We start from the raw sequence: 26809 nt of genomic DNA on the forward strand, positions 1-26809 counted from the left end.
TTTTCTTTTCTGTCAAATGACAGTCTGCACTTGTGAAGTCCAAACCCCTCCTAGGAAGTGTGGTGCTTTTTAAAAGTTATGGTTCTCAAACAGTTCCAAAAGTGTGGCTGTCATTTAAGAATCATGTGGCCCAACTGAACAAGCATCAGAATTAATGATTAACGTTAGATTTTCCACACTAACTGATCTGATTTGCTTAAGCAACAGGAGAAATTTAACATGCTCCACACTAAAGAAATGGAACTTCTCAGCACACATAAAAAAGACCTTTTCCCGTTGCACTTATTGGTAGACGAGTAATAATACGATCCAGTCAATTATGACTCCATTGAAACAGGTTTATAGGACTAAATGCCCTTAAAACTGAGTGGGAGAAAAAGAGACAGAAGGAGAAGGGAAAATAGAATTACGGTGAAAACAAGGCAATTGTGTGCATTATTTCCATGAGAACTAAACCACATTCTGAGAGTTTCTAATGGTTTTAATGTCTCCCCACTCTTTACAAGGTAATAATGTTAGGCAGTAACAGTCACCTTTGGTTTCCATTAACAGCAGTTAATATAAAAACAGAACTATAAGTCAACATTTGGAAGAATAAATTCCATCTATCACTATCTTGTCTCTGAGTTTAAGACTCACATATAAATCAGACTGGTTATACAACTTATTGAATTGTACTTTAAATGGGTGCATTGTATGTGAATTATATCTCAAAGCTGTTAAAATTTAAGTCAGATGTTGAGGAGTAGGGGACAGCAGTGTTTGAAAGCAATGCTCCAGAATAACTAAGCTTTTCTATATAAACTGACCAATGAAACCAAATGCTAAACAGGCTCTGCTGAAACAGAAGAGATTAGATGTTTCTGGCATGTTAATAAAGAAATCCCTTCAACTGATTTCGTTCTTGATTAGCAGCCAGCTGAACGCCTTTGCTAACTGCAATTCTGACCCACTCCTCTCCCCTCTGTGCAAGAGACATATGTGAAGAGGGTGAGAACCACATGCTTCTACCAGAAGGAAAAAATAATCTTTTGGCAATTGTGGTGGGGTGGTTTAGAGGGGGGAAAAGCTGTTAATTCCAGAACATTTTTAAAAGCATCAGCTACTTTCTTCACAAGTACAATCTCCCCAGCTGACCAGAAGAAAACAAACTTATCTCCTAAGATCCTTTTCGCCATGGTTGCTTTTTAAGGAAATGTACTCTTTTCTAACATCTGTCCCCTCCCGTGTACAGGGGGACACCTTGGGGATTTTTCTGGTATCACTAAATCACTTCTGACCCTCCTTCCTTGGCAAAAGATAATACTTCTTTAAAAACTAGAAGCCAACGTGACAGATGTATAGCTCCATGTCCACACACCGACTCTTGGCAGTGTAGCCAAATGCATGGACTTCACCGGCACACTGCCTGGGTTCAACTGTTGCTCTGCCATTCATAAGCTGGAAACTCTTGGACTACAGCTCTTTGTGCCCCTCTATTCTCATATGTAAAAGAGGGACAATTATAGTTCCTACATTATACCAATGGAGTAAGACTAAATTTGGTTATTACATATAAAAGTTCATAAAACAACAGTTAGCACATGGTGTATCATTATTATTTCAAACAGTAAACAAGCAACTTAAAAAAAATGTATGAGAACAGTCTGGTTTGAAAACCTACAGAGTTGTGACAATTCCTAAAAAGCTATACAGATATACTGACACTGAACAAATACATGAATGGACAGTGGATGGTGGGAGCCAGGTATCTCACTACTGGAGAAGAAGGCTACAGATCAGCAGTAGGGCAAGACTAGAATGAACCATGGGGTAGTGGATTAGATTTTGAGACAGCAGTATGAACGCATGTTCAGCCTAAAATAGATACGGTTAGATACACAAATAATTATATATATATAATATATATATAATAATAAATATATATATATTTATATGGGTTAGTTGTATTTAAATATATATTTGGTCCAGTAACACAGTAATTTAGTTAGTAGTGATTTCCTTGCTCTATCCACTAAAGAGGGCCTAGAAGTAATAACATAGCAGTAACAATAAATATACCCAGAGCCTATATCTTGCTTTCTTATACTATTTCCAAAAAAAAGGAACCAGGGATCCTTAGAGAAATGGAATATACATGAGGAGCCTGAAACATCTTATATTACCAGAAAATAAACAAGTATCAAAAACAAAACAATAGATACTGTCAAAGGGACACAAGAAGCAACCTGAAAGAGCTCGCAATGGCTAAACTGAAACAATCTGAACAATCTGACTACTGGATTATATCCCAAAGTATAAAATAAATCTATCAGATATAAAATAACTGAAGGGCAAAAACACAGATCTCCATACAGAGGAATTCCAGTTAATTTATATAACTACTCCCTCCCTCAAAAAGATGAGGGGCACCTGGGTGGCTCAGTCAGTTAAGCATCCAACTTCGGCTCATGATCTCATGGTTCATGAGTTCGAGCCCCACATCGAGCTCTGTGTTGACAGCTCAGAGCCTGGAGCCTGCTTTGGATTCTGTGTCTCCGTCTCTCTCTGCCCGGTTCACTCTGCCCCTCCTCCACTCTCACTCTTGCTCTTGCTCTCTCAAAAATAAAACATTGGAAAAAAAAAAAAAAAAAGATGAAGCTTAACCCTGTAAGTGTGAGGCTGAGTTTGGTGATTTCAGAGAGCACAACATGGAAAGGTAGGAAAAAATAACTTTATAATGCAGAAACCTAGAAAACATTACCACCACCAGGTGATAAAGGTTAACATCACTAGTGATAAGTCATGTTAATAGCATGGATATTTTATCCTCTCTAAAATTCGTAATCCAGTCTAACCATGAGAAAAACACCAGACAAATCTAAACTGAGAAACACACTGCAAAATACCTGATCAGCACTCCCCAAAACTGTTAAGGTCATCAAAACAAAAAAGAGTCTGAAACTGTCAGAGACCAGAAAATTCTGCTTAAAGAGACATGATGAGTTAATGTAATGTGCTATCCTGCAGGGATCCTGGGACAGAAAAGGAACATTAGGGACTAGTCAAATCCAAATGAACTGTGGAGTTTGGTTAATAGTGATGTACCAGTGTTGGTTCCTTAGTTGTGACAAATATACCATGGTGAAATAAGACATTAACAAAAGGGGAAAAACTGGGGAAGGGGTACACAGAAACTCTCTAGGGGACACAAAAACTCTCTATCACTATCTTTGTGATTTTTTTTTTATAAATCTAAAATTATTCTAAAATAAAGTTTGTTTTTTAAAATCTTAACTAAAGAATTAAACAATTCAATTTTTTTTAATGTTACAAGTTTAAAAAGGTGAGTTTGGGGCACCTGGGTGGCTTGTCGGTTAAGCGTCCGACTTCAGCTCAGGTCACGATCTCACGGTCCGTGAGTTCGAGCCCCGCGTCGGGCTCTGTGCTGAGAGCTCAGAGCCTGGAGCCTGTTTCAGATTCTGTGTCTCCCTCTCTCTCTGCCCCTCCCCCGTTCATGCTGTGTCTCTAGAGAGAGAGATATAAAATAAATAAACGTTAAAAAAAATATTAAAAAAAAAAAAAAAAAAAAGGTGAGTTTAAATCTTGGCTGATAAACAAAAAAGTATTTGTCTCCCAAAAGAGCTGATCATATCTGGTAAATAGTTTCTAACAATGTTGCTAAAAAAATTAGATCCCATAAGGTTAGTTTCCAGACTTTTCCGGACCACCAAGATAAGTTAAGTCATATTTTTAAAATACTTTGTCTTAAACTCTTATAAAACATAGCCTAATTAAATTTCACACTTTTTATATGATCACTTCCTATGAAAGTTGTTACAGAAATATTCTTTAAATTTTAATTCAAATATTGCATTATAACATGATAGAAACAGCTAAAGACATCTCAGCACAAACAATTTAAACCTACAGTAAAAATAGCAACTTTGCCCAGTAATTAACGGAAACCTTCAATTTTGGTTTCTGGGGAAAAAAAAGTTTGTCAAACCTCACATAACCACAGTTTACTGAAGGAAAAAAAAAAAATCTCAACATTCCAAATCAAAACATCTTACTCCAGTGTGTTAGCAAATCAACTTGCTCCAGTTGTGTTGGCAAATCAACGTCACAGCACTAACCAGAAACAGGAGACCCCCCCCCCCATAAGAAAAATGTCAACACAATGACTGAAATAAAAATGACAATGACTGACATTACTGTTCAAACTGAATGACATTCAAAAAAACAACCTAACTGTGTCTGTTGGTCTGTTTCTGCAAAAGGCTTTATAGTCTCTACTTGATGCTCTTTGAAGGTTTGGGGTTTGAGTTTTTATTGAAGGGAGAAAGGGTAGTGGAGCATGGGGTGAGCAAGGAACAGAAAGAAAAAGATGAACAAGTTTTAATAATGATACTGTCCATCTGGTTTATCTCTCAGTACCTTCAATGCCTTCTCATTTCCGTCAACTTTGTCACCTACTAAGAAGGACATGGAGAGAGAGGAGTACATGGGGACAGTGAGAGATAAGTTATCTATTCCTGAGGCACTGGAAGGATAATAGAAATCCAAAAATGGATTTTAAGGATGAGCAACGTGTTGAAAGAATACTCTGATAACAAAAATAGTAGGTGATCTTTATCTCTATTTACTGCATTATTCTTACCTGTTTCAACTAAAAAAATATTCAGTAACTTATAATAGCAAACCTTTTCCTAAAGACTATAACTTCCACAAACGTCTACTTACAGGTCTTTTATGTCATATATTTCATTCATTCACTTAAATGTTATGCCTCAAAGGAAAGCTTGAAACCATGAATCTTGAATTCCTTGGATATTAAAAGTGAAGAGGAAGTTAGATGAGAGCTTTTCTTCCTTTGAAAACTAAGCACAAAAGATGTCCCTTATCTAGCCTCTGATTATTGAAGAATTCTTGTTCTCATGTGTGCTCTTTCCTTAACTGTACCTCCCTAGGGTCCCTTTAAATCTGCTAGTCTACCACTTCAGGGGGAGAGGGGAGGGGAATGGGACAACACCTTTCTAGTTAAATATATTATCTCAATTTGCCCAAAACCTAATTCCACATCTCTCTTCGCTCAACTTCTTCTAGGCCATCTATGTCCAAAACTTCCCCTATTGTTAATCTGAGTCACATCATTACCATTCACTCTTGGATTGGAACAAGATATTCTAGATAATCTGAAATATCAGATTGAGGATTCATGTCCACCCTACATCACACCCACCAATCCTCCATGGGACTAAGTGGTCCCTGCAATCAAGTAGCTCATTATCTACACTTTGTCTCAAACATCTTCAGTGGTTCCCTTATTTCTATCATATTTCATTTGTGAGATAGTTTCTCAAGACATATTTTGGTCTCAACTACTCTCTATAGCAGAACATAGTAACTGACTACAAAGCATAGGTTCTGGAGTAAAGACTGCCTGAATTCAAATCCTTGTTTTACCACGTACTGGATGTATGACTCTGGGTCTGTTCTTGACCTTTCTTTTTGTGCCTCAGTCTCCACATCTATAAAATGGAAATAACAACAATGCCTACCTCATAATGCCATGAGGATTAAAATGAGAATACCTGTAAAGTGCTTACATAAAACCACACCTGGTACATAGCAAGTACTCCATGAATGCTATTTGCTATTATAATTATTGTTATCAATATCCAGTACTTCCTAGTATTCTCCAATATAGATTGAGGCATGTTTGACCCGTTTCCTGCATGACCCCTTCTTGCTTATTCCTCCCCCATCAGGTTTTTATTCTGCAATATCCATCTCCACTATAATACCATTCCACCTCATCCACCTAAATCTAAACCACACTTCATGGCCCACCTTTCACTCTATTATCTCTTCCAAAAAGTCTTTCCTATTTGGCAGTAGACTGAAGCATTGTCTCATTTCTCAGTTTTTACCAAGAATCACATAATTCAATACGTAACCACAAAATAATACATACTATTTAATGCTGTAATTAAATTACCTGGTCCTATCCCTATATCTAGTCTGCCACCTCTCTGAGAAGAGGGATCACATCCTCCACATCAGCCAAAGCCCAGCACAGATGCTCAACAAACACTCCTGATGAACACACTAAAAGGCTAAGAATAATATGGTACCAGAAGTAAGCTAACGGAATGAAACTTCTCAACAACAAACTACAGAAGATGTCACCATCCCCTCTTACCTTCTGAATCACTTGCAATTAGATTCTTTGCATTCCAACCACTCAAGAAAATGACTCTATGGACATCAAGTATATCCTCCTAACTAGATTCACTGGTCTACCAGTACTTACCTCCCCTAGTTCTCTGCTATATATGACTCCAAATTACCACTTTTTAATAATCTCAAACTACCTGTGTTTGAATACTGACAGTTAGAGGGAAGACCATGTAAAGACACCAGGAGAAGACAGCCATTTATAAGCCAAGGAGACAGTCGTCTTAAGAAACTAATCCTGCCAACACCTTAATCTCAGACTGCTAGCCTCCAGAACTATGAGAAAATAAATTTCTGCCAGTTAGGCTACCCAGTCAGTGCTACTTTGTTAGAAAGCTCTAAAACAAAAATCCAAAAACAAATTCATACAAATATAGTCAGGTGATCTTTGACTAAGGAGCAAAGGCAATTCAATGGAAAAAGGATGGTCTTTTCAACTAATGGTAATGAATCAACTGGACAGCCACATGCAAAAAAAAGACAGACAGAAAAAGAATCTAGACACAGAGCTTAACACTTGTCCCAAATTTAACTCAAATGGATCAAGACCTATACATAAAATGCAAAACTATAAAAGTTCTAGAAGATAACTGAAAATCTAAGTGACCTTGGTTTGGATTTGGAAATGAGATTTTTGATACAACACCAAAGGCATGATCAGCCAAAAAAAAAATTTTTTTTATAGGCTGGATTTTGCTACAATAAAAACTTCTGCTCTGCTCAAGACACTGTAAAGAAAATGAAAAGACAAGCCACACACTGGGAGAAAATATTGGCAAAACACATAGCTCATAAAGGACCTGTATCCAAAATACACAAAGAACTCTTAAAACTCAACAATAAAACAACCAATCCAATTTTTAAAAGGACAAAAGATCCGAACAGACATCTCATCAAATAAGGTATACAGATTGAAAATAAGCATATGAAAAGATGCTCAACATCAAAGGTCACTAGCGAACTGAAAATTAAAACAATGATGGGTGCCTGCATGGCGCAGTCAGTTAAGTGTCTGACTTCGGCTCAGGTCATGATTTCACAGTCCGTGAGTTTGAGCCCCATGTCAGGCTCTGTGCTGACTGCTCAGAGCCTGGAGCCTGCTTCAGATTCTGTGTTTCTCTCTCTCTCTCTCTCTCTCTCTCTCTCTCTCTCTCTCTCCCCTTCCCCTGCTTGTACTCTGTCTCTCTCTCTCAAAAATAAATAAAAACATTTTTTAAAAATAAAATAAAATAAAAAATAAAACAACAATGATACTACTACACACCTATTAGAATAGCCAAAATTCAAAATGCTTACAACATCAAATGCTAGCAAAGATGTACAACAACAGGATCATGATTTGCTGTTTCTGGGAATGCAAAATGGTGCAGACACTCTGGACGATAGACAGTTTCTTACAAAGCTAAACAGTCTTACCACACAACCCAGCAATTGCACACCTTGGTATTTACCCAAATGAGTTGAAAACTTACGTCCACACAAAAACCTGCACATGTGTTTATAGCAGCTTTATTCATAACTGCCAAAACTTTAAAGGAACCAAGATGTCAATCAATAGGTGAAAGGATATATAAACTGTGGTACGATCATACATTGGGATATTATTCAGTGATAAAAAAACAAATGAGATATATCAAGCCACAAAAAGACACGAAGGAAACAATGCATATTGCTAAGTGAAAGAAGGCAGTGTGAAAAATCAGCATACCTATGATTCCAATTATATGACATTCTGGAAAAGGCAAAACTATGGAGACAGTAAAAAGATCAGTGGTTGCCAGAGGTAGGAGAGGGGGTTAGGGAGAACAGAGAAGCAGACTCAGATTATTTTCTGAGCAGTGAAAATACTCTGTATGATACCTTGATGGATACATATCTAACACATTTGTCCTAATACATTTGTCCAAACCCATAGAATGTACAACACCAAGAGTGAGCCCTAATGTAAACTTAACTGAAGTTCATTAATGTAATGGCCTTTAGCTAATAATAATGGATCAGGGGCTCCTGGGTGGTTCAGTTGGCTAAGCATACGACTTCAGCTCAGGTCATGATCTCGCAGCTTGTGAGAAGTCAGGTCATGATCTCACAGCTTTTGAGTCCAAGCCCCACATCTGGCTCTCTGCTGTCAGGATGGAGCTGGCTTCAGTTCCTGTCTCCCTCTCTCTCTTTGCCCCTCCCCAGCTCATGCTCAAACAAAAAAAAGCAGCAAAAAAAATAATAATAATGGATCAATACTGTTTTGTTAATTTTAACAAATGTATCACACTAATACAAGACATTAATAGGGGTGTATAGGAACTCTGTACTCTTTGCTCAATTTTTCTGTAAACCTAAAACTAATGGGGTCCACAAAAAATACAAGTAAAATCCTGGGTACCATAAATGAAGGGAAATAGAAAACCAGAGTTGAGGCTTCCAACAACAGTGGGATAAGGATAAAAAATAGAAGGGATGCAGAAGGGGAGAAATTGGCCTCTACAAACTAGATGTTTGGGTTTTTAAATTATTTGAGGACAGGAGGGCCTGGGTGGCTCAGTCATTTAAGTGTCCGACTATGGCTCAGGTCCTGATCTAGGAGTTTGTGGAGTTCGAGTTCTGAGTCAGGCTCTGCACTGACGGGACAGCATAGAGCCTGCTTCGAATTCTGTTTCCCTCTCTCTCTGACCCTCCCCTGTCTGTGCTCTCTCAAAAATAAATAAAAATTTTTAAATAAATAAATAAAATAAAATTACTTGAGGACAGGTGAACAGATCTTGGGATTAATTCAAAACAATACATTGGGACAGAGACCTCTGGATAAAACTAGGACCTGGCAAGGACTGCAACCTCAGTAAAGTGAAAAGAAAAACAAAACAAAACAAAACAAAACAAACAAAAAACAAAAAAAAGGAACCCACAAGCATGGGAGGAGGATAACAACAGCCTGTCTCTGCTTGGGCTTTGAACAGGGAGAAAGAAAAAAGTCCCTTAAGAATTCAAAACCAAGAGCCCAGCTGCTCATTTGGGTTTGGGGTTCAAATTTGCATTATCCATAAGGTGTGAGGAATTTCAAACAGGGAAATTAACATAAATATCAGTCCCAGACCAAAGAGACTCCTGAGGTTCCTGGAAGAAGCAAAAGCAGAACTGTTTTAGAAAGACACCCCCACAATTTGAGCCACAAAAATATTCTTACAGAAAAAACTTGATGAATTCAGAATTAAAATAAAAATCTACCATGAGTGAGTCAGCAAATACAACAACAAACAGCAAGACTACAAATTCTCAAAATTTGAAAAGACAGAATGGTAACTTGAAAGAGAATGTTACATATGTAAAAATAATCAGTTAGAAAAAGGAATCAAAAATCTAAGAACAAAAACTATGTACAAAGAATACACAGACTTGAAAAGTAATAAAACAGAGCTTCTAGAAATATAACTATTATAATTTAAAAAGCAATGGAATCTGCTCTGGACTGAACTGTGCCCACACCACACATACCAAACTGTATGTTGAAGTCCTAACCCCCAAAGCGATGGTGTTGGGAAATAATTAGGTTTAGATGAGTCATGAGGTTTGGGCCCCTCATGATGAGATTAGTGTCCAGAGATACCCCCTCCGTCTCTGCCTTGTGAGCACAGTGAGAAGGTGGCCATCTAGAAGCTAGGAACAGAGCGCTCACCAGAAACCAACTGTGCTGGCACATCATGATCTTAGACTTCAAGTCTCCAGAATGGTGAGAAAATAAATTTTTTGTTGTTTAAGCCACCCAGTCTATGATATTTTGTTTTGGCAGCCTGAACTAAGACAGAATCCAACTGACCAAATCTGAAGTAGTTTGAACATCAAAATAAATGATTATGATCAATTAGAACCCAATGAATAAAGTAAAAAAATCCATTAAGTCCAAAAATGAATAGAGAAGTAAAAGCTCTTCATCACAACAGAATGTCAACTAACAAATGCAGAAGAAGTTAATGGAGTTAGAAAAGCATTCTTCTGCAGCCACATAGTAATAACTCAAGTAAGATTCACCAATGGATGTTAAAACTGATGGCTGCAAGTTAGGTAAGGAAAGAGATACTATACAGTCTTAAAATATCTCCCCACAATTTATTAATTACAAAAGAAAAAAATAACTTCATACTGAAGAAATCTGGCAGCTCCATGTTAACCATGTGATCAAAATATTAATAATGAAACAAGTCAGCATCACATGCCTCCTGATATTATTCACAGAGGACACATCATTTATATACATTTCTGCCCAAAATGGAAATCTGGCAAAATAAATGATGTATACTCCTAAAAAATGTCAGTGTCTAGAAAGGCAAAGAAAGGCTAAAAAACTATTCTAGGTTAAAAAAGAATGAAGTGTCTTGGAAACGAAAAGCGAAATATGATCCTGGACTGGTTTCTGGACTAGGAAGAAAATGATATTATGGATACCATTAGGGCCATCAATAGAAACCTGAATACAAGGTCTGGAAATCAGATAACAACTGTATTGTACTAATATTAAAATTTTCTGATTTTGATAACTGTTTTAAGTGAATATATTTACTTTGAGAAATATCTATTAAATGTTTACAAGTAAAGGAACATGATGTCTGCAACCTACCCTCAAATGGTTCAGATAAAAAAAAAAAACAGGTATAGTGGCACCTGGGTGGCTCAGTCGGTTAAGTGTCCTACTTTGGCTCAAGTCATGATTTCGCAGTCCGTGAGTTCGAGCCCCAAGCTGACAGCTCAGAGGCTGGAGCCTGCTTCAGATTCTGTGTCTCCCTCTCTGTCTGCCCCTTCCCCACTTCCACTCTGTCTCTCTCTCTCAAAAATAAATAAGGATTAAAAAAATTTTTTTTAAATAATATGTATAGATAGTAAGAGAAAATGTGAAAAAGCAAATGTGGCAGTGTTAATCACTGTTGAATATGGGGTAAGAGTATAAAAGAGTTCTTCATATTATTCTTGCTATTTTCCTATGAGTTCAAATTATTTCCACCCAAAAGAAGGATTTTTCTTTATTTGAGAGCGAGCACATGTGGGGGAAGAGGGGGGAGAGGGAAGGAAAGGGAGAGAGAGGGAGGGAGGGAATCCCAAGCAGGCTAGGTGGTGACAGTATGGAGCCCAACTCAGAGCTCCAACTCACAAACCATGAGATTATGACCTGAGCCCAAATCAAGAGTCAGCTGCTTAACCAACTGAGCTATCCAGGTACCCAAAAAAAGGATTTTTAAAAAGCAACAGATTATACACAGACACAAAGATACTATACACATGAACCATAACAGAAGACACAGAATAAAGAGCTGGAAAAATCATGACTTTATGGGACACAGTGAAATAAAAGGATACAACATACGATAGGAGCTCTAAAGGGAAACAACAGAGAGATGGGGAAGAAATAATAGTCAAAGATATACCAGCTCAGAATTTTCCCTGACTGAAGAAATATGCTACTCCTTATAGAAAAACAACAAATATTTGTATTCAAATCTACATCTAAAAAACATCAATGTGAAAACTACAGGACCAGAGTAAAAAGAAAAAAAAAAAAAGAAAAATCTTAAAAGTCAATCAGAAAGAATAGATTAGCTACAAGAAACAAGAATTAAATTGACAATAAACTTTTTTTTATCATTTTATTTTTTGACAACAGACTTAACAGCAACAGGTAACCAGAAGACAACAGAATATCTTCAAAGTTCTGAGACAAAGTTCTATGCCATGCTAACTTAAGATTTAAAAGTAAGGATACAATAATGACATTTTTGAGGGAGGGAAAAAAAACTCTGAGTTCACCTTACACAGTCCCTCACTTGAAAGAGAAAGAGACAAAGAGAGAAATAAAGAGACAGAGAGAGAGAGAGAGAGAGAGAGAGAGAGAGAGAGAAGAACCCTACCAAAGAGTGGTCACCAGGAAGAACACTGAACCCAGAACACGAGTACAATGCCAAGAAACAATGGTGAACAATGAAACTGAACACGTATAGGTAAATGTAAAAGAGAACTGTCTGTATAAAATAATGTTAATAAATACTAATCAGGAAGATGTAAAACAATGCAGAACCCAAACAAGAAACAATACAAAAAGGCAGTAATTGAATTAAGCATTCTAAAGTCCATGTACGGACCAGAAAGAGAACAGAGATATTCATTAACCTGATTATGCCTGTTGAAATTTTAAGGTAATCACCAAAAGTATAAAAATGAAATGTATAACTTTGAGCTCAATTGGGAGGGGGGGAGGAATAAAGGAAAATTCAATTAATACCATCGAAATAGTGAACTAAACAGGCTAGAAAGACAAGACTGGCTCTAATGAATTTGGAAAGTTTTATACTATAAATCAAATGAGTTCATATCCTTAAGTTGGCATTCATTTGTCTGAATGCCATTCATTTGTCTGAATGTATCTGAAACATTATCTATCACATTTCCCAATATGGACCCTTACTTTAGTCAAAATGGCTCTCTGCCCACTTTGACTGCACAGCAGTATTTTTATCCATATTTACTCATACGGCTTCCCCAATGTTCTCTACAAATGCAAACCCAGTATTTCTTCCAGTCCCAAGTCAAGATACGCTCTTCCAGGAAGTCTTTACCGATTAACCCCAGGTCATCTTACCCTTAAATTGAATTTCTGTAGAATTTATGACACATCGTTGCTTTTTTAATTGTTAAATTGCTGCCTTAGGAATGTTCCTTAGATGTTCCACTTAGGCATATTTTGTTTCCTCAATCTGAGCATAAGCTCCTCAAAATCTGAAAGAAATTTTTTAGGATCTCCTAAACAATCTGGCACATTGTTGTTGATTATTCACTTAAGGATGAAGCAAACTTTAAGTTATTTTTCTTTAATAAATTCAAAAAATATGAAATCTACAAAATATGCACACATAAACCCATATCTCATATATAAAAATATCTCAGATTTTTAAAGACTTTGTTTTAATCTTCAGATAAGAAAGCTCAAGTGAACGGATTTTAAATAGTCATTTCCCATTTTCTTTTCACTTTTGCCAATTTTAAAAGGAGTCCACATGCTCAGAGCTAAAATGTACAAGGTCAAGTGAAAGGAAGTCAGACATTACTAATACAGTGAAGATTTTAATAAAAACTGAACATTCGATTACTGCACCACCTTGAAGAAATATTACGTTAATAGTTATCTTTTACTACAATGTTAGGAGAAAAGACTAGGGATAAAATTTAGAAGTTAAAAAAGAAAAGAAAGGTAAAACACTGACAAGACAAAGATCTAATAAATAGAGGGAAATGACATATTCATAGATGAGAAGACTCAATGCTATTAAGATCTCAAATGTCCACAAACTGAGCTGCAGATCCTACCAAATCCCAGTAAAATCCCAGTAAAATCCCAGCGGACCATCTACATGATCAAATGTCACAAAATTATGCACAAAGACACGTAAAAATGAGAGCATGCAAAAAGCAGTGAAATCCAAGGTCTAGTTAAATCACACTGTGCCAATCGAGCTCCAGGTTTTGATAATGCACTGTAGTCATATAAAGATGTCACTACTGGGAGAGGCTAGGTGTTGGGTACACAAGACCCCTTTGTACTCTTTTTGTAACTTCCTGTGAGTTTATAATTATTCCCAAACAAAATCTCAGCAGGCTTTTTTATATCATTTGAAAAGCAATTCTAAAATTCACATGGAAAAAACAAAGGACTTAAAATAGATGCCAACAGTTTTGGAAAAAAAACAGCAACAGAACAAAGTTGGAGGACTCACTACCTGAATCCAAGACTATCCATAAAACAATAGTAAGCAAGACTGTGATGCACTGGTACAAGTACAGCCATACAGCTCAACAGAACACAACAGAAGCCAGAATATCCCCATATATTTATCGTCAAAGGTGCTAAGGCAACTCACTTGTGATTCATTTCCATGAAGTTCTAAAAAAGCTTTTACACTGACAGAAATCAGAATAGTGATTGCCATGGGAGAGGGGGATGTGAGACTGGGAAGGGGCATGAGGGAATTTTCTGAGGTTAAGGAAATGTTCTTTCTTAATAAGGGTGTGGGTTATGCAGTTTTCTGTATGTTAAAACTCTTCTAAAAAAATTTTTTTTAATGTTTTTTATGTTTTTGAGACAGAGAGAGACAAAGCATGAGCAGGGAAGGGGCAGAGAGAGAGGGAGACACAGAATCTGAAGCAGGCTCCAGGCTCTGAGCTGTCAGCACAGAGCCCGACGCAGGGCTTGAGCTCACGGACCGCGAGATCATGACCTGAGCCGAAGTCGGACGCTTAACCAACTGAGCCACCCAGGCGCCCCTGTTAAGACTCTCCTAACTGAACACTAAGATCGAATCATTTCCCTGTAAGTAGACTAATTCTACCTTAGAAATACATAACAGCATAAAAGCTTTGTAAAATATTTGCTTATTAAAAAAACAGAAGAAAATATATCAAAATACTAAGAGTATCTCTTATCTCTTGGGAGTTAGATCATTTTAAAATTATTAACGATGTGGATGTATACATAATGTATATGCTGTAAGAATAAAACAAAATTTTTAAAATGTATGGCACAATAAAAATATCTAGTCCATATTCTACTGTTCCACTAATTCCTACCTTAGTTACCATTCAAATGTGTAGCACAGTTCAACAGGAAGACATATCTTTGCAGGTCCTCCAGTAATCCCTCAGTTAAGTGCTGGGAGAAAGGTACTGACCCTGGCCAATTTTCATTAGTCTTAAAGACACTGCCAAAGAACTGTTACACTCCACAGAAAAAGGAAAAGTCACTATTAGTGTTTCTTCAGAGAAACTACAGCAAACAACAACGACGACGAGGACGACAAATCTCACAGATACCTATTTTCTAGTAAAAGATCCCTACTTCCATCCGAGCTCCTCCCTCTCACCTTTACTGTCTTTGTAACGGACATCATTCTCCCACTACTCATTGGCTCGAACAACTATTTTATGTGCTCCTCAAGCTTAAAATTTTGAAGTCCTGGGGTGCAATCAGTAGAGCATGCAACTCCAGATCTCAGGGTCATGAGTCCGAGCCCCACCATGGCATGGAGCCTCCTTAAAATTAAAAAAAAAAAAAAGTTTTTGATGTCCTCTTTAAATCGTCTTTCTCCATCTTCATATTTCTTCACAAAGCCCCATCAAATGTTTCTTCATGATGCTTCTCATCAGTTCCTTCCTTGCCATTCTTCTCACCTTGTCTGTTCCATCACTACGTACCTCACCCCTAGCTTATTCCATATAATATTCTAGCACAATTCTGTGGATCCCTGAGAGTCCCTATCTTGAGGGTTTGAAGGGACAAAATGATTTTCATAATATGAAAATGTTATTTGCCTCCTTTTACCATGTTGACATTTGCACTAAAAAAGCAAAAGCAATGGTGATAAAACTGCTGGTGCCTTGGCACAAATCAAAGCAGTGGTCCCACAATGTACTACCAGTCACCGTATTTTTCACTGCCACGCACTCAAAAGGAAAAGCAAAACAAAACAAAACAACAACAACAAAATACCAGTTTCACTTAAGAATGCCTTTATTGAAGCATAATTATTGATTTTATTAATTCTTAACCCTTAATACAAGACATTTTAATATTCTATTTGATGATATCCACAAAACACTTCCACTGCATACCAAAGTACAATGGTTGTCTCAAAGAACAGCATGTGTGATTTTGAGTTGCAAACTGAACTAGCCACTTTTTCTACAGAACACCATTTTTTATTTAAAAGAACTGACTAACTGGTCATTCATGCTTAAGTATTTGAAATTTTATTGAAAATGAACTAATGAATGTCACTTCAGTGAAAAAAACCAACAGTATTTATTGCAAGGGATACATTTAGTACTTTCAGAGAGAAATATGAATCTTGGAAAACTTCTATCTACCATCAGTACCTCAAAACTTTTCTGCCAATGGGGCGCCTGGGTGGCTCAGCCAGGTGAGTCTCCGACTCTTCACTTTGGCTCAAGTCACGATCTCACGGTTTGTGGGTTCAAGCCCCACATCGGGCTCTGTGCTGATGTGGAGCCTGCTTGAGATTCTCTCTCTCTGCCCCTCTCTCCCTTTTCTCAATAAATAAACTTCAAAAAAAAAAAAAAGCTTTTCCATCAAGAGGAATGATGATTTTTGACCTTGTGTAATGAAATATGGAAACTTTGGTAAGATCAGGATAACTCAGTTAATAATCTCTATTTTCTAAATGACCAATGCACGATGTTAAAAAAAAAAAAAAAAAAAAAAAAAAAGATCCACTTAAATCCAAGAAGAGACTTTTAACATAAGAGTAAGAAAGCTTCATTGATATGGTCTTGGATTCCACATGATAACTAACTTTTAAGAAGGTACGAACTGTCAAGTTGTGGAAAAGAATCAGAGGAAAATACCCACAATTATCTGAAAAGGCTATTAAAATATTCTCCTTTTCCAAATACATGAGAGATCAGATTTTTTTATATATGTCAACAAAACAAAATATCCCAATAGAATAAACGAAGAATTGAGAATCTGTCTTCTATTTAACAAATATTAAAGAGACTTGGAAAATGTACAACAATGTCACTCTTCTCACTAAATTTTTGTTTGGAAATATGGTTATTTTTCATAAAAATATCACTTATGTGACATGTAATAAGTTTATTCTTTTTAATAAATTGGCATTTTTTAAAACTCGGTTATGTCTAACTGCTAAGATAGTCAATAGCAATAGATACAACAAACAAGCTTGGGGTTCTCAATAACTTTTAAAAGCATAAAGGGGTTCTGAAACTAAAAAGTTCAAGAATCACAGATTCTATTTAGCAGATATTTCCATCTTTCCTCTCTGATCCATTTTCTTCATGATTGCCAGAATAATCTTGAGCACTTTCAACATTACTCCTTGTACAGAAACCTTTACAGCTACCACTTCATACCTAAATAACCTTATCTAGCTTCCAAGAAGTTTAAAATTGGCCCTCCCTTATCTAGCAAATCTTATTTCTCCATGCTCCCAACACAAGCCTTCCAAGTTAGTTAATCCTCTCTTCTAGTCCCCAAGCCTTTACCCCTATAGTTTACATACACCTGGGAATACCAACGCCCCATTCCCTTCTCTGCCAGCCTCTTCTCTCTCCCTGCCCCCTCCCAGCTACCTAAACTTAACTCATTCTTAGGGGCCAGAGGGCAAAAAGGACAGTGCCTTTAATGTTAGGCTTAAAAAGATGTGCTTTCGTCCACAGGCAATGTAGAGAAGATTTTTTGAGCAGAAGGTAGATGACCATCTCAAACTTCTAACAAAACTTCAAACAAAATAAAAGTCTTATTTAAACATAACTAAAATTCACAGTCAAATCTAAAATTCTCCTACAGAGTTTAAGGACTAAGATAAGCAATGCATTGTCACACTAGAAATCCAAACCCACAATCTCAGGTCAAGGCAGCCTGGAACTCTGAAACGTGGCATCCATCCTCCAGGAAAAAAAAAAGACTGACAAAGCTAAAGCAGAAAATAGCATGTTTTCATCTCTTGAATCTAAGGCCTTTTGGTACTGGTAAACAAAATCCTTTCCTAAAAGCCCAGTTTAATTCTATTAAAAAACAAAATAAAACCAATACATAACAGCTCCATATACTCACTAGTTACTAAAAGACTTTAGTTTAAAATGACAGAGTATCTTCATATGCACATAATAGGTATGACCACCACTTAACATGCAAAAGATACTCACATTAAGCCTGCTGATTTAGTTTAGGCCTAATAATAATCCACAATGCGTAATTCATTCTGTACCCACTACTGCCAGAACTTTAAATCCAGCCCAATGCTACCTTCTCTGTAAAACCTGCTGTGATTTCTCCCAACCAGAAACAATGATCTCCTTTCTCTAAACTCACATAGCATATAGTTTGTTCCCTTTGTCAGTTCATTCATTCATTCCACAAATATGTACTGAGAGTCTAATATGTGTCACACACTAGGGCACAGTAGTGAACAAAACAAAACCACCAGCTTCCTGGATTTACACTATAGTAGGAAGAGAAAGGAAATACACAACTAAATAGAAGGTGACAAACGTCATAATAAAAACGAAAATTAGGAAGAGAGCAGAGGGCGAATTTTCTATAAAGCTAACAGAACTTCAAGTTCAGTCTTCCTCACTCGCCTCTGTGAGGGCTGAGAATTACTGGGACATGCAGAACATAGACGGTGACCAGTAACAGGATGCTAACAGGGAGCATTTTATGAGACCACTTCTGAGTAAATGCCTACAGAGATCTCAAAAAAGGACCTGACTCTAAGGTTACAACATTTTGTTGGGACATCTTTTCTCATTCTAAATATTCACTTTTATACCAAATTTTTTATTTTTATTTACTTAATGAGGGCCCCCCCCCAAACTATATAAACTTCAGGCCCTACAAAATCTGGATGCATCTCTATTAAAGACAGAAAATTAAGAGTAGGGTGGGGTGCCTGGGTGGCTCAGTCAGTTGAGCGTGGGACTTAGGCTCAGGTCATGATGGCGCTGTCCATGAGTTTGAGCCTTGCACCGGGCTTGCTGCTACTGGGACGGACCTCGCTTCAGATCCTCTGTCCCTCTATCTCTGCCCCTCCCCTGCTCACACTCTATCAAAAATAAATAAAACATTAAAAAAAAACAGAATGGGGTGTTGTTTCCTATAAGGTGGTAAGGAACAGACACATTAAAAGGTGACATGTGAGCTGAAACCCAAGGGAAACAAAGAAGCAAACCATATAGCTATCGGGGGAGGGCAGAATTCAGGCCCAGAACAGTAAGTGCAAAAACCCTGAGGCAGGAGCATGAGAAGCAGGGTAGGTTAGGCCAGTAGCAAAAGAAATATGTAATAAATAATACTGGAAGCAATTAATGATTAGAGGCACAGAGTACAAGGCCCTTTTCTAAGCATCACTACTTTACAGCTGAGTAAACTGAGGCAGAGAAAAAAGGATTAAGTAATTGGCTAAGGGTGGTGAAACCAGGCATTCTGACTCCAGACAGAACCCAGCTCTTAAACCACTTTACTAAGCTACAGAGAAGTCATCTGTCCAGATTATGGTGTCTAGACAATCTCTCAGCCAGTAAGAGATTTAATATAATAGAAAAGAAGAAATCAAAAAGGTTTTGAACTCAAAACTATGATAGCTAAAAGTAGGTCCACATTCTACATCCCTATAAATACCAAGGGCCAAATCTTGTCATTTTTGCTACTCCGCTCACAGTCCCTAACACATTTCCTTTCACAGTATTGCTATTCAATGTAGGATGGTTGTTCAGTGTACTCTCAAAAGAGAACTACCAACTATTCACTCTCAATACAAAATAATGTATTAAATGTTCTGTCACAAGTAAATATGTATACATATTAAACCTTGGAGGTAAGCACCTCCTTTAGGGAGTCAGATCCATATCAAAGTCAGATAACCTGGGTTTTGTTGTTGTTGTTTTTAAAGCTCTCAAGAAAAATGATCCCACAATCTGTCCCACTGTCACTTGCCATCTCAAGTAACTACTGATGCTGGAAAATTCTACCTTAATTTTACCTTAAATACTCAAACGACCTTTCTGAAGTTTAGGACCTCAGGTCCCCCTAGACTTTGTCCTCCATTTAAGTAAAAAATAAGCATAGCCTTAGACAATCAGGCTTTATTTTCCTTCAGCTATTCTTTTCTCCACGCTTAAGGTATTCATGTTCCTCAAAAGAAATTAGGTTTCAGAACTGAGTTTTCCAATCTTATAAACATGGAGTATAATGAAAGAAATAGTGTTTGAGGATATTAATCAGAACACCTTGAAAGATACAGAGCTACAAATAAGCCAACACAATTCACTAAATGCTTGAACAAATGAATTTTCTGATTTCACTGCCCAATCTTCCGTTTTGCTCCTATCAGCTTTCATAGAGACTCTGTCTGTTTACCCAGACTACCATGTGAGTGCTACTTCGATGCTTAGCAACAGTGCAGCCTCTGCTTCACAGGGAATGGCTTCCAAACACACACAGATAAAATCAATATCAACATTTCCAAAGCATGTTCTCTACAGGACACTGATTCTAAGGACAAGCAATATGGATTACAGAGAAAAAGAATCCCACAGTCAAGCAAGTTTGGAGTTTGCTGGGTTAAGCAACATTTAACAGGTTTCTTTACCACATGATGTCTCAGTCTTCGGTATACTGATAGTAGTGCTTTCTCTGGAGCATCCCAGACACATTTTGGGAAATGCCTACAAAGTCCTGTCCGGAATAAAAGATGATTCCAAGGCCCCAAGCCTTAGCAAACTGCCAACACTGGGGCTGCTTTTGACAGAAGTGGAATATAAGGAAAGGCCCATCTGGAGGCAGATGTGCTCTGTAAAGAAAGAGGTCAGGTGGAGACAGTGGGCTAGAGCTCAGGAGAAAGCACGAACCGGAAACACATTTGGGAGTCATTCACAGGATCAAGCTTAAGCCATGAGACTAGATGAGACACTTCCTTACAGACACAGTAAGACTGGTCCTTCAAACATCCTTGCCTTACCCTATCTCCAGCTTTAGTATCTTCTGCTTCTCTCTAGCAATAAATGTAGAAAAACAACAAGACATGGTGTAGGAATATGACGAACTGAAAAAGCTACCTGAGAAAAAATAGTACAACGCATGTGAAAATCCTATTAATGTTGATAAACACTGATAATGTGATCTGGTAAACTACCTAATTTCTCCAAGAGAACTCTCTGAAATGACAAACCTATAGATTGTTCATTCTTTTCTTTTTTCTAAATGTAATGAACACTATAAGCCATCTCTCCAAAAGAACACCCATATATATATGTACATATATATATACACACATATATATATATATATACATATACATACATTAAACCTATTAATGTCAGAGGACCTCCTGAGGCCCAGTCATTGAGCTCTCTAGTTGTCAACTCCTAGGTCCCTAGGTAACTGATGCTACAAATACTTCATCTCACAGATAAAGTCCATACAGTTACAGGACATTTAAAAGTATGACTTTTTTTTTTTTAACTCTATTTTCACGTACTTTAAGGTAGTACAGAGAGAATGTATACTTGTATTTTTTGGCCTAGAAAAAATGAAAACTTGTTGGGTAAAACTCAAGTCATTTATCTAACACCATAAACAGGCATATGATGGTAATAACACCTTCACAACAAAACAGCTGAGAGGCTAAATGATTTTACAAGGCTGCACAACTAATAAATTCCAGGTCTTCCACATTCTACTTCAGTGCTTTTTAACTAAACCATGCCACCTTAAACAAGCATGTTATCACATTAGGATACAGTTTGAAAATAAAAATCCCTTGAAGCACCCACCTTCCAAGAATGACTATAAACAATTAAGTCTCTAACTTATTTAATCTGATTATTCCATTTTTAGCACCTAAACTGACAAATTAAGGAGCACATTATACACACTGGCTTTTGAAAACAAACCCTCTTATGTACTCCTCTCTAATCAACACAGTTTGTACAATTAAGAAAAATCTAAAACAGCCAAACAAATACAAAAAAAAATCTTTTATCTTTATATGTGGACGTGATTACAGACAAAAATACAAACAGCTTAAGCTTTGGGTGATTTAGCAAGCAGGGCGTACGATGCCAAAAACCACATGGAGTTTTCTGCTTTGGGCCCCTGGTATTGGAAAAGTCTGGCGCAGGGATCAAGCATCTATTATCTGGTGTCCACTTGGCAGACTCTACAAAAACAAAGAGGCCTGGCTGCACAGTAGGAGTTAGGGATTCCGACTACTGCTTCAAGATCCACTCTAACACAGTATGGCTACAACACGTATGCTGAACTAAAAGGTGTGCCCTGATTTCTCCACTGGAAAATTCAGTAAGACATTACCTGCTCATATCCTATCTTTATAGAGGCAGTACTGCTATTGTTAAGAATGCAGTCTCTAAAGGATAAGGTTCGAATTGTGCTTTGCCACTTACCCACCCTGGCAAGTTACCGCAACTTCCCTGTGCCTCAGTTTCCTCAAATGCAAAATGGAGTTAATAACAGCACCGATTTCATAGGGTTGCTGTAAGCAGTAAGTAAATTAATACACGGAAAAACCTTACAGCGGTACCTAGCAAAGAATAAGCACTCCACAAATGTTAGTTCTCATTATCATTACTTTAAACAGATGACGAGTAATCAACTTATACCTGTATTGCACTTAGAAGTCCTTAGGAAATTATAGGCCTTAATTTTTTTTTCTTTTTAATCATGTGGCTTAACTACCAGCTGTTTTTTCTAAATATAGTAAATACATGGCCAATTATTCTTGAAAAGAACTTACTGTACACACTGCCACCTAAGACTTACACACTAGTAAAGTTTTAGTCACCTTTTCAATTGAATATAACTAGATTCCCCTAAATAGCTCTAATCTACTTGGATCCATTCACTTCAACTTTCATAATCACACCAATTCCAAAACACAGCCAATGGTCATTCTTACCTGGACTGTGGCAATGGCTGCCTAACTGTTCTTTCCCCTCCGATCTCCGCTGCAGTAAGGCAGGTCTTTTAAAAGTACAAATCTAATTTTACTCTTCCACGGAAAACCCTACCATGGCTCCCCATTGTCCTACAGAAAAATCTGACCGCTTCATAAGACCTAAGGGGCCTGTATGATCTAGGGCCACCCTCCTTCTCTGGCTTCTCAGGCCATTCAGGCCTTTCAAATCTTCCCCCTGTTCCTTGGGGCCTCAGAGCCTTTGCAGATTATGTGCCTCTGTCTGGCATAATCTTCTTTCCCCATTGCCTCTGACTCCCCAGAGATCAGGTCCTCCTGTTACTGTGCTCTCATCACCCTAATCCTAATCTTCTTTTCTCCTGGGCAGCACAAAATAAAACTGCAATAAAATAATTATCTAAGTGGTTGTTTAATGGTCGTCTTGCCCCCTCCCCAAAATAGATAAACTCCCAGTAAGATTTAGGAACATGTCTATCTTTTTCTGCTACAACCCAAGTGCTTAGATGCCCAGTACCGTATAGATAACAGGTGTGCACAAAACGCCTGTATTATCTCATGAGAAAAACTGATGAGACTGGTGATGACGGAAAGCAAATCATCCACAAAAGGAGACGAATGCAGAATCCTGGCTGTCCTGTGAGTTGCCATCCGTGGGCAAAATAAAGTTAAGACAAAACTTTCCAAAGTTAAATTAAGTTTCTCTGTGCATCCTCTGATGTTATGTGAAACAGGAGTTGTACTTCAGTCAGTCACCAGTAAGAAGATACACAAATAAATCAAGACTGCTGCCACATTTGGCGCTATCCCCATCTTGGCAGTCTCTATGAGGCCAAGAGTTGAGCTGGCCACGGAAGGGTGATTTATCTCCCACATTACAAGGGGTACCTTTACAACAGGAAAACTGGACGACTAATGGACTTTGAATTCTAACCCAGTCAAACCAATACCCTTGCTGAGTATTCGTTAAAAAAAAAAAAAAAAAAAAGAATCTGAATCTTCTATGTCACTGACAAAAACAAGTTTAATAAGGCACCACAGTCCAATTCAATTTGGAGAAAACAAAGTTGCTTTTTTTCTCCAAAACAGGAAAAAAAATTATACTAACTAGATCTGTTTTACTGACCCAAGTCAATACTTGGAAGATTAAAAGAAAACTGGTATGCGGATGCTAAGAGGCCAGAGGTTGGGGGGCTGTGGGCGGAGGCTGCCCAGGCTCCAAACTACCGCCCGCCCGGTGGGCAGCAGTGCCCGACCCACGGCGGGCAGTCCCGGGTCCGTCTGATGGACACCGGTTTGACATACGCCAAACCCCCGCCGTCTGGTTCGTCGCTCTGACCCTGCCAATGCAGCAAACAGCCAGACCCTCCCCGCGCTGTAACGAGCAGAGCGGCCCGCTCGCGTCCAGCCTTAGCCGGGCACTACGCGTCCAGGGGAGGGTTCAGGTAAGGGCTCGGAGGTCTCGGGGTGACTCGTTTGGCCCTTTGTTCGCTCCAAGGCAGCAGAGCCCCCCGGGCGCCCGCTCCTCCTCCGCCTCCCCCACTGCTCCCGGGGCGCCCGCGCCTCCCGCGGAGGGACAGCGCGGACGCGGGTGCCCAGGGGGCAGCGGCGGCGCCCCCCGCCCTCCCCGCGACGAGTCCCGACCCCGCGGCCTCGGCGGCGCGCGGCCCCTCGCCTTTACCTTGTAGACGTCGCCGTAGGTGCCGCTGCCGATGCGCTGAATCAGCTCGAAGTCCTCCTGCGGGTTCCGGCGGGACAAATCGAACCCGGGGTTCATGGCGGGCCCCGGGTGCCCCCCGCCTCCCTCCCGGGCAGGGGAGGGGGGGCGCTCAGGGGGCCACACGGAGAGTGGGAGCCGCGGCCGGCCCCCTGCTCCCCCGGCGGTCACAATCGCCCGGCTCCACGCTGCGGCCGCCGCCGCTCCTCTCACGCCGCCGCCGCCGCGGACGACGACCCAGCTAACCGTCCCCGCCCCCGCAGTCCGCCGCCAGCCGAACCCGGGTCACACCCACAAGGAGAGGAGAACGCTCGCAGCCCCTCGCTCGGGGTGCAACTCCAACATGGCTTCCGCCTTCGCCGCTCCTCCCCCTCCCCTTACTCCGGCTCCTCCACCCTCCTCCCCCTTTTCCCGGCTCCGGCCCGACTGCGCAGCCGCGATCCCGGAGGGAGCGCTCGTCGGCCCCGCGCGCGTGCGGCCCCGTGCGCGCTCCTGCTCCGCGCGCCTGCCGGGCGTGGGCGGGCGGCCCGGCCGCACCGGACCCTCGTCCCGAGCAGGACTCTTGCGCTGCCGACCCGCGCCCAACTGCGGCCGAGCCTTGCGGGGAAGGTGTGCCTGTCCCAGGGGCCGCGGGGAGTGGGACGGAAAAAAAGTAGCTCCTTTTCGCTTCTGATTCCCTGAACAGCAAAGTTTGATGTCGCTGTATCACGTCCCAACCTTAAGCAGGTAGTAAAGTTTTAATTTGCAAGACAGCCAGGAGCCCCAGTTTATTTGTAGAAGCACTTGCACGCAGAAGACACAGCCGAGTACCAGAGACCTTCTGAGATTGCGGGGAAAGGGTGGCCCTGAGGAAAGCCCCTGAGAAAAGTGAACCTTGCTAGATTAGATATCCGACACTGGAGCTGGCCTGCCTGGCTGCAAAAGAGGGCAGGCCTGGAAGGCAGCCAGGAGGCGTGTGGAGTGGGTAGGGCGTGGGAAGCTCTGGGGGAAAAACACGCTGAGCGGCTGCTCACCAGCCCGAGTGGAGAGCGTGGGAAGCTGGCAGAGCCCAGAATTAAAACAGTGGTTGACCTTCTTCACCAGAGACGCCTGGATTATCAAAGACCCGGGGCGGGGACAGTGCAAGCTGTGAGCAACCTTGCGAAGGAAAGGTGGTGGAGGGTGGGGTGTGAACAAGACCCATCCTGCGCCTGAAATGTAAACACATGATTGATCCGGAAGCTCTTTAGTGTACCTACCCAAAGCCCCACCCAGAGTGAGACCCAGATGGTGAGCATCGCATCCAGTCTTGTGGACACCGGCTCCACCTGTTAATACCTGTTCAAGAAAGCGTGTGGACATGGAGAGTTAATTTTCTGTTCTCAATAAACCGTCCACTAGGCATGTCCAAAAGCTTTAACCAAGTAGGTGAGGGCCACTTTGACAATACTACTTTGCTTCAGAAATGCCTTCCTAATATCCATAGGCACCACACCTTCTAACCACTAGTGCTCCCTAATGCCTGATGACTCCTGAAAAACTAGGTCTTCTCAAACCTCTTAAGGATAAAATAAGTGTAATCAAATAATAGTCAAGCCAGTTACAGTTAACTGCCTCATTTTTCTCATTTCAATCCTTTGCCCACAGGAAGATTGCATATTAAGTTCTCAAAGAAGTTGTTTACTCTGAGTAACTATTGAAGAGAAGGTGCTGGAAAATGACCGTCTCTTCACCCGTACAAATAGTTTTGTTTTAATTAAAGCATGAGTGACATGTGCACATCACTTAAATTACTCCCACATGAGTGCTTATCATTGGATTTCTTCTAGCTAGATCTTACCTTAAGGCTCTGGTATCTTGAAAATTGAACTCCCGAATATAAATGTTACTCCATTCCTGCTTTTGCCTGTTTAAGGCACTTGCTAGGGACCCAGACTGCAGGCCTTTCTTCAGCTTGTCCACATTTGGAGAATTGTTTGGCCCCTTTAAGCCAAACATAAGAATAATTAGTCCAGGATTCAGATAAGCAGACCTAATAAACTATCCCAAATAGGAATCAGCTCTACTCGCTTTCTCTGCCTTTTTAACAGGGGCGGGGGAGCCAAATTCTCAGCAAGAGAACCTCATAATGGTTTCACTGTTTTGTTCGCTAGGATTATCATCTGTGCAGATAACTTTGCATTTGCATCACTAATAGACTTCTTTCAAAGGGAAAAGACATTTCAGTAGGACTGAAACAGTCTTTAAGGTTTTGTTTGTTCCATTTTGGCAGGGCCGAGCTAGCTAGTCCTTTTGAAAAGGGATTGATTTTCGTGTAAGGGCCTGATTTGCCATATGGGTTACAGCATAAAGAAAAGGGCTTTTGCAATTAACGGCTCACAATGAATAAAAT

General features: G+C 39.5%; 1 protein-coding gene across 5 annotated transcripts in view; it reads right to left on the reverse strand.

The window, feature by feature from the left end:
• MAP4K3 (mitogen-activated protein kinase kinase kinase kinase 3) overlaps positions 1 to 24700 on the reverse strand; it is a 209717-nt gene extending 185017 nt beyond the window's left edge. For 3 of the 5 annotated variants that reach the window (XR_013554758.2, XR_013554757.2, XM_060653129.3), the window contains exon 1: positions 24403 to 24699. Coding sequence is in view for 2 of the 5 variants with exons in the window: in XM_060653129.3 (XP_060509112.1) it covers positions 24403 to 24498 (96 nt within the window). In the remaining 3 variants the exon portion in view is untranslated. Of the gene's footprint in view, positions 1 to 24402 lie in introns of all 5 variants that reach the window. The other 2 variants (XR_009615898.3, XM_060653136.3) reach the window with 2 other exon arrangements.
• Positions 24701 to 26809: the final 2109 nt, after the last annotated feature.

The sequence above is a fragment of the Panthera onca genome, chromosome A3, assembly GCF_046562875.1.
Source record: "Panthera onca isolate mPanOnc1 chromosome A3, mPanOnc1 haplotype 2, whole genome shotgun sequence".
In the NCBI taxonomy this organism is placed as follows: Eukaryota; Metazoa; Chordata; class Mammalia; order Carnivora; family Felidae; genus Panthera; species Panthera onca.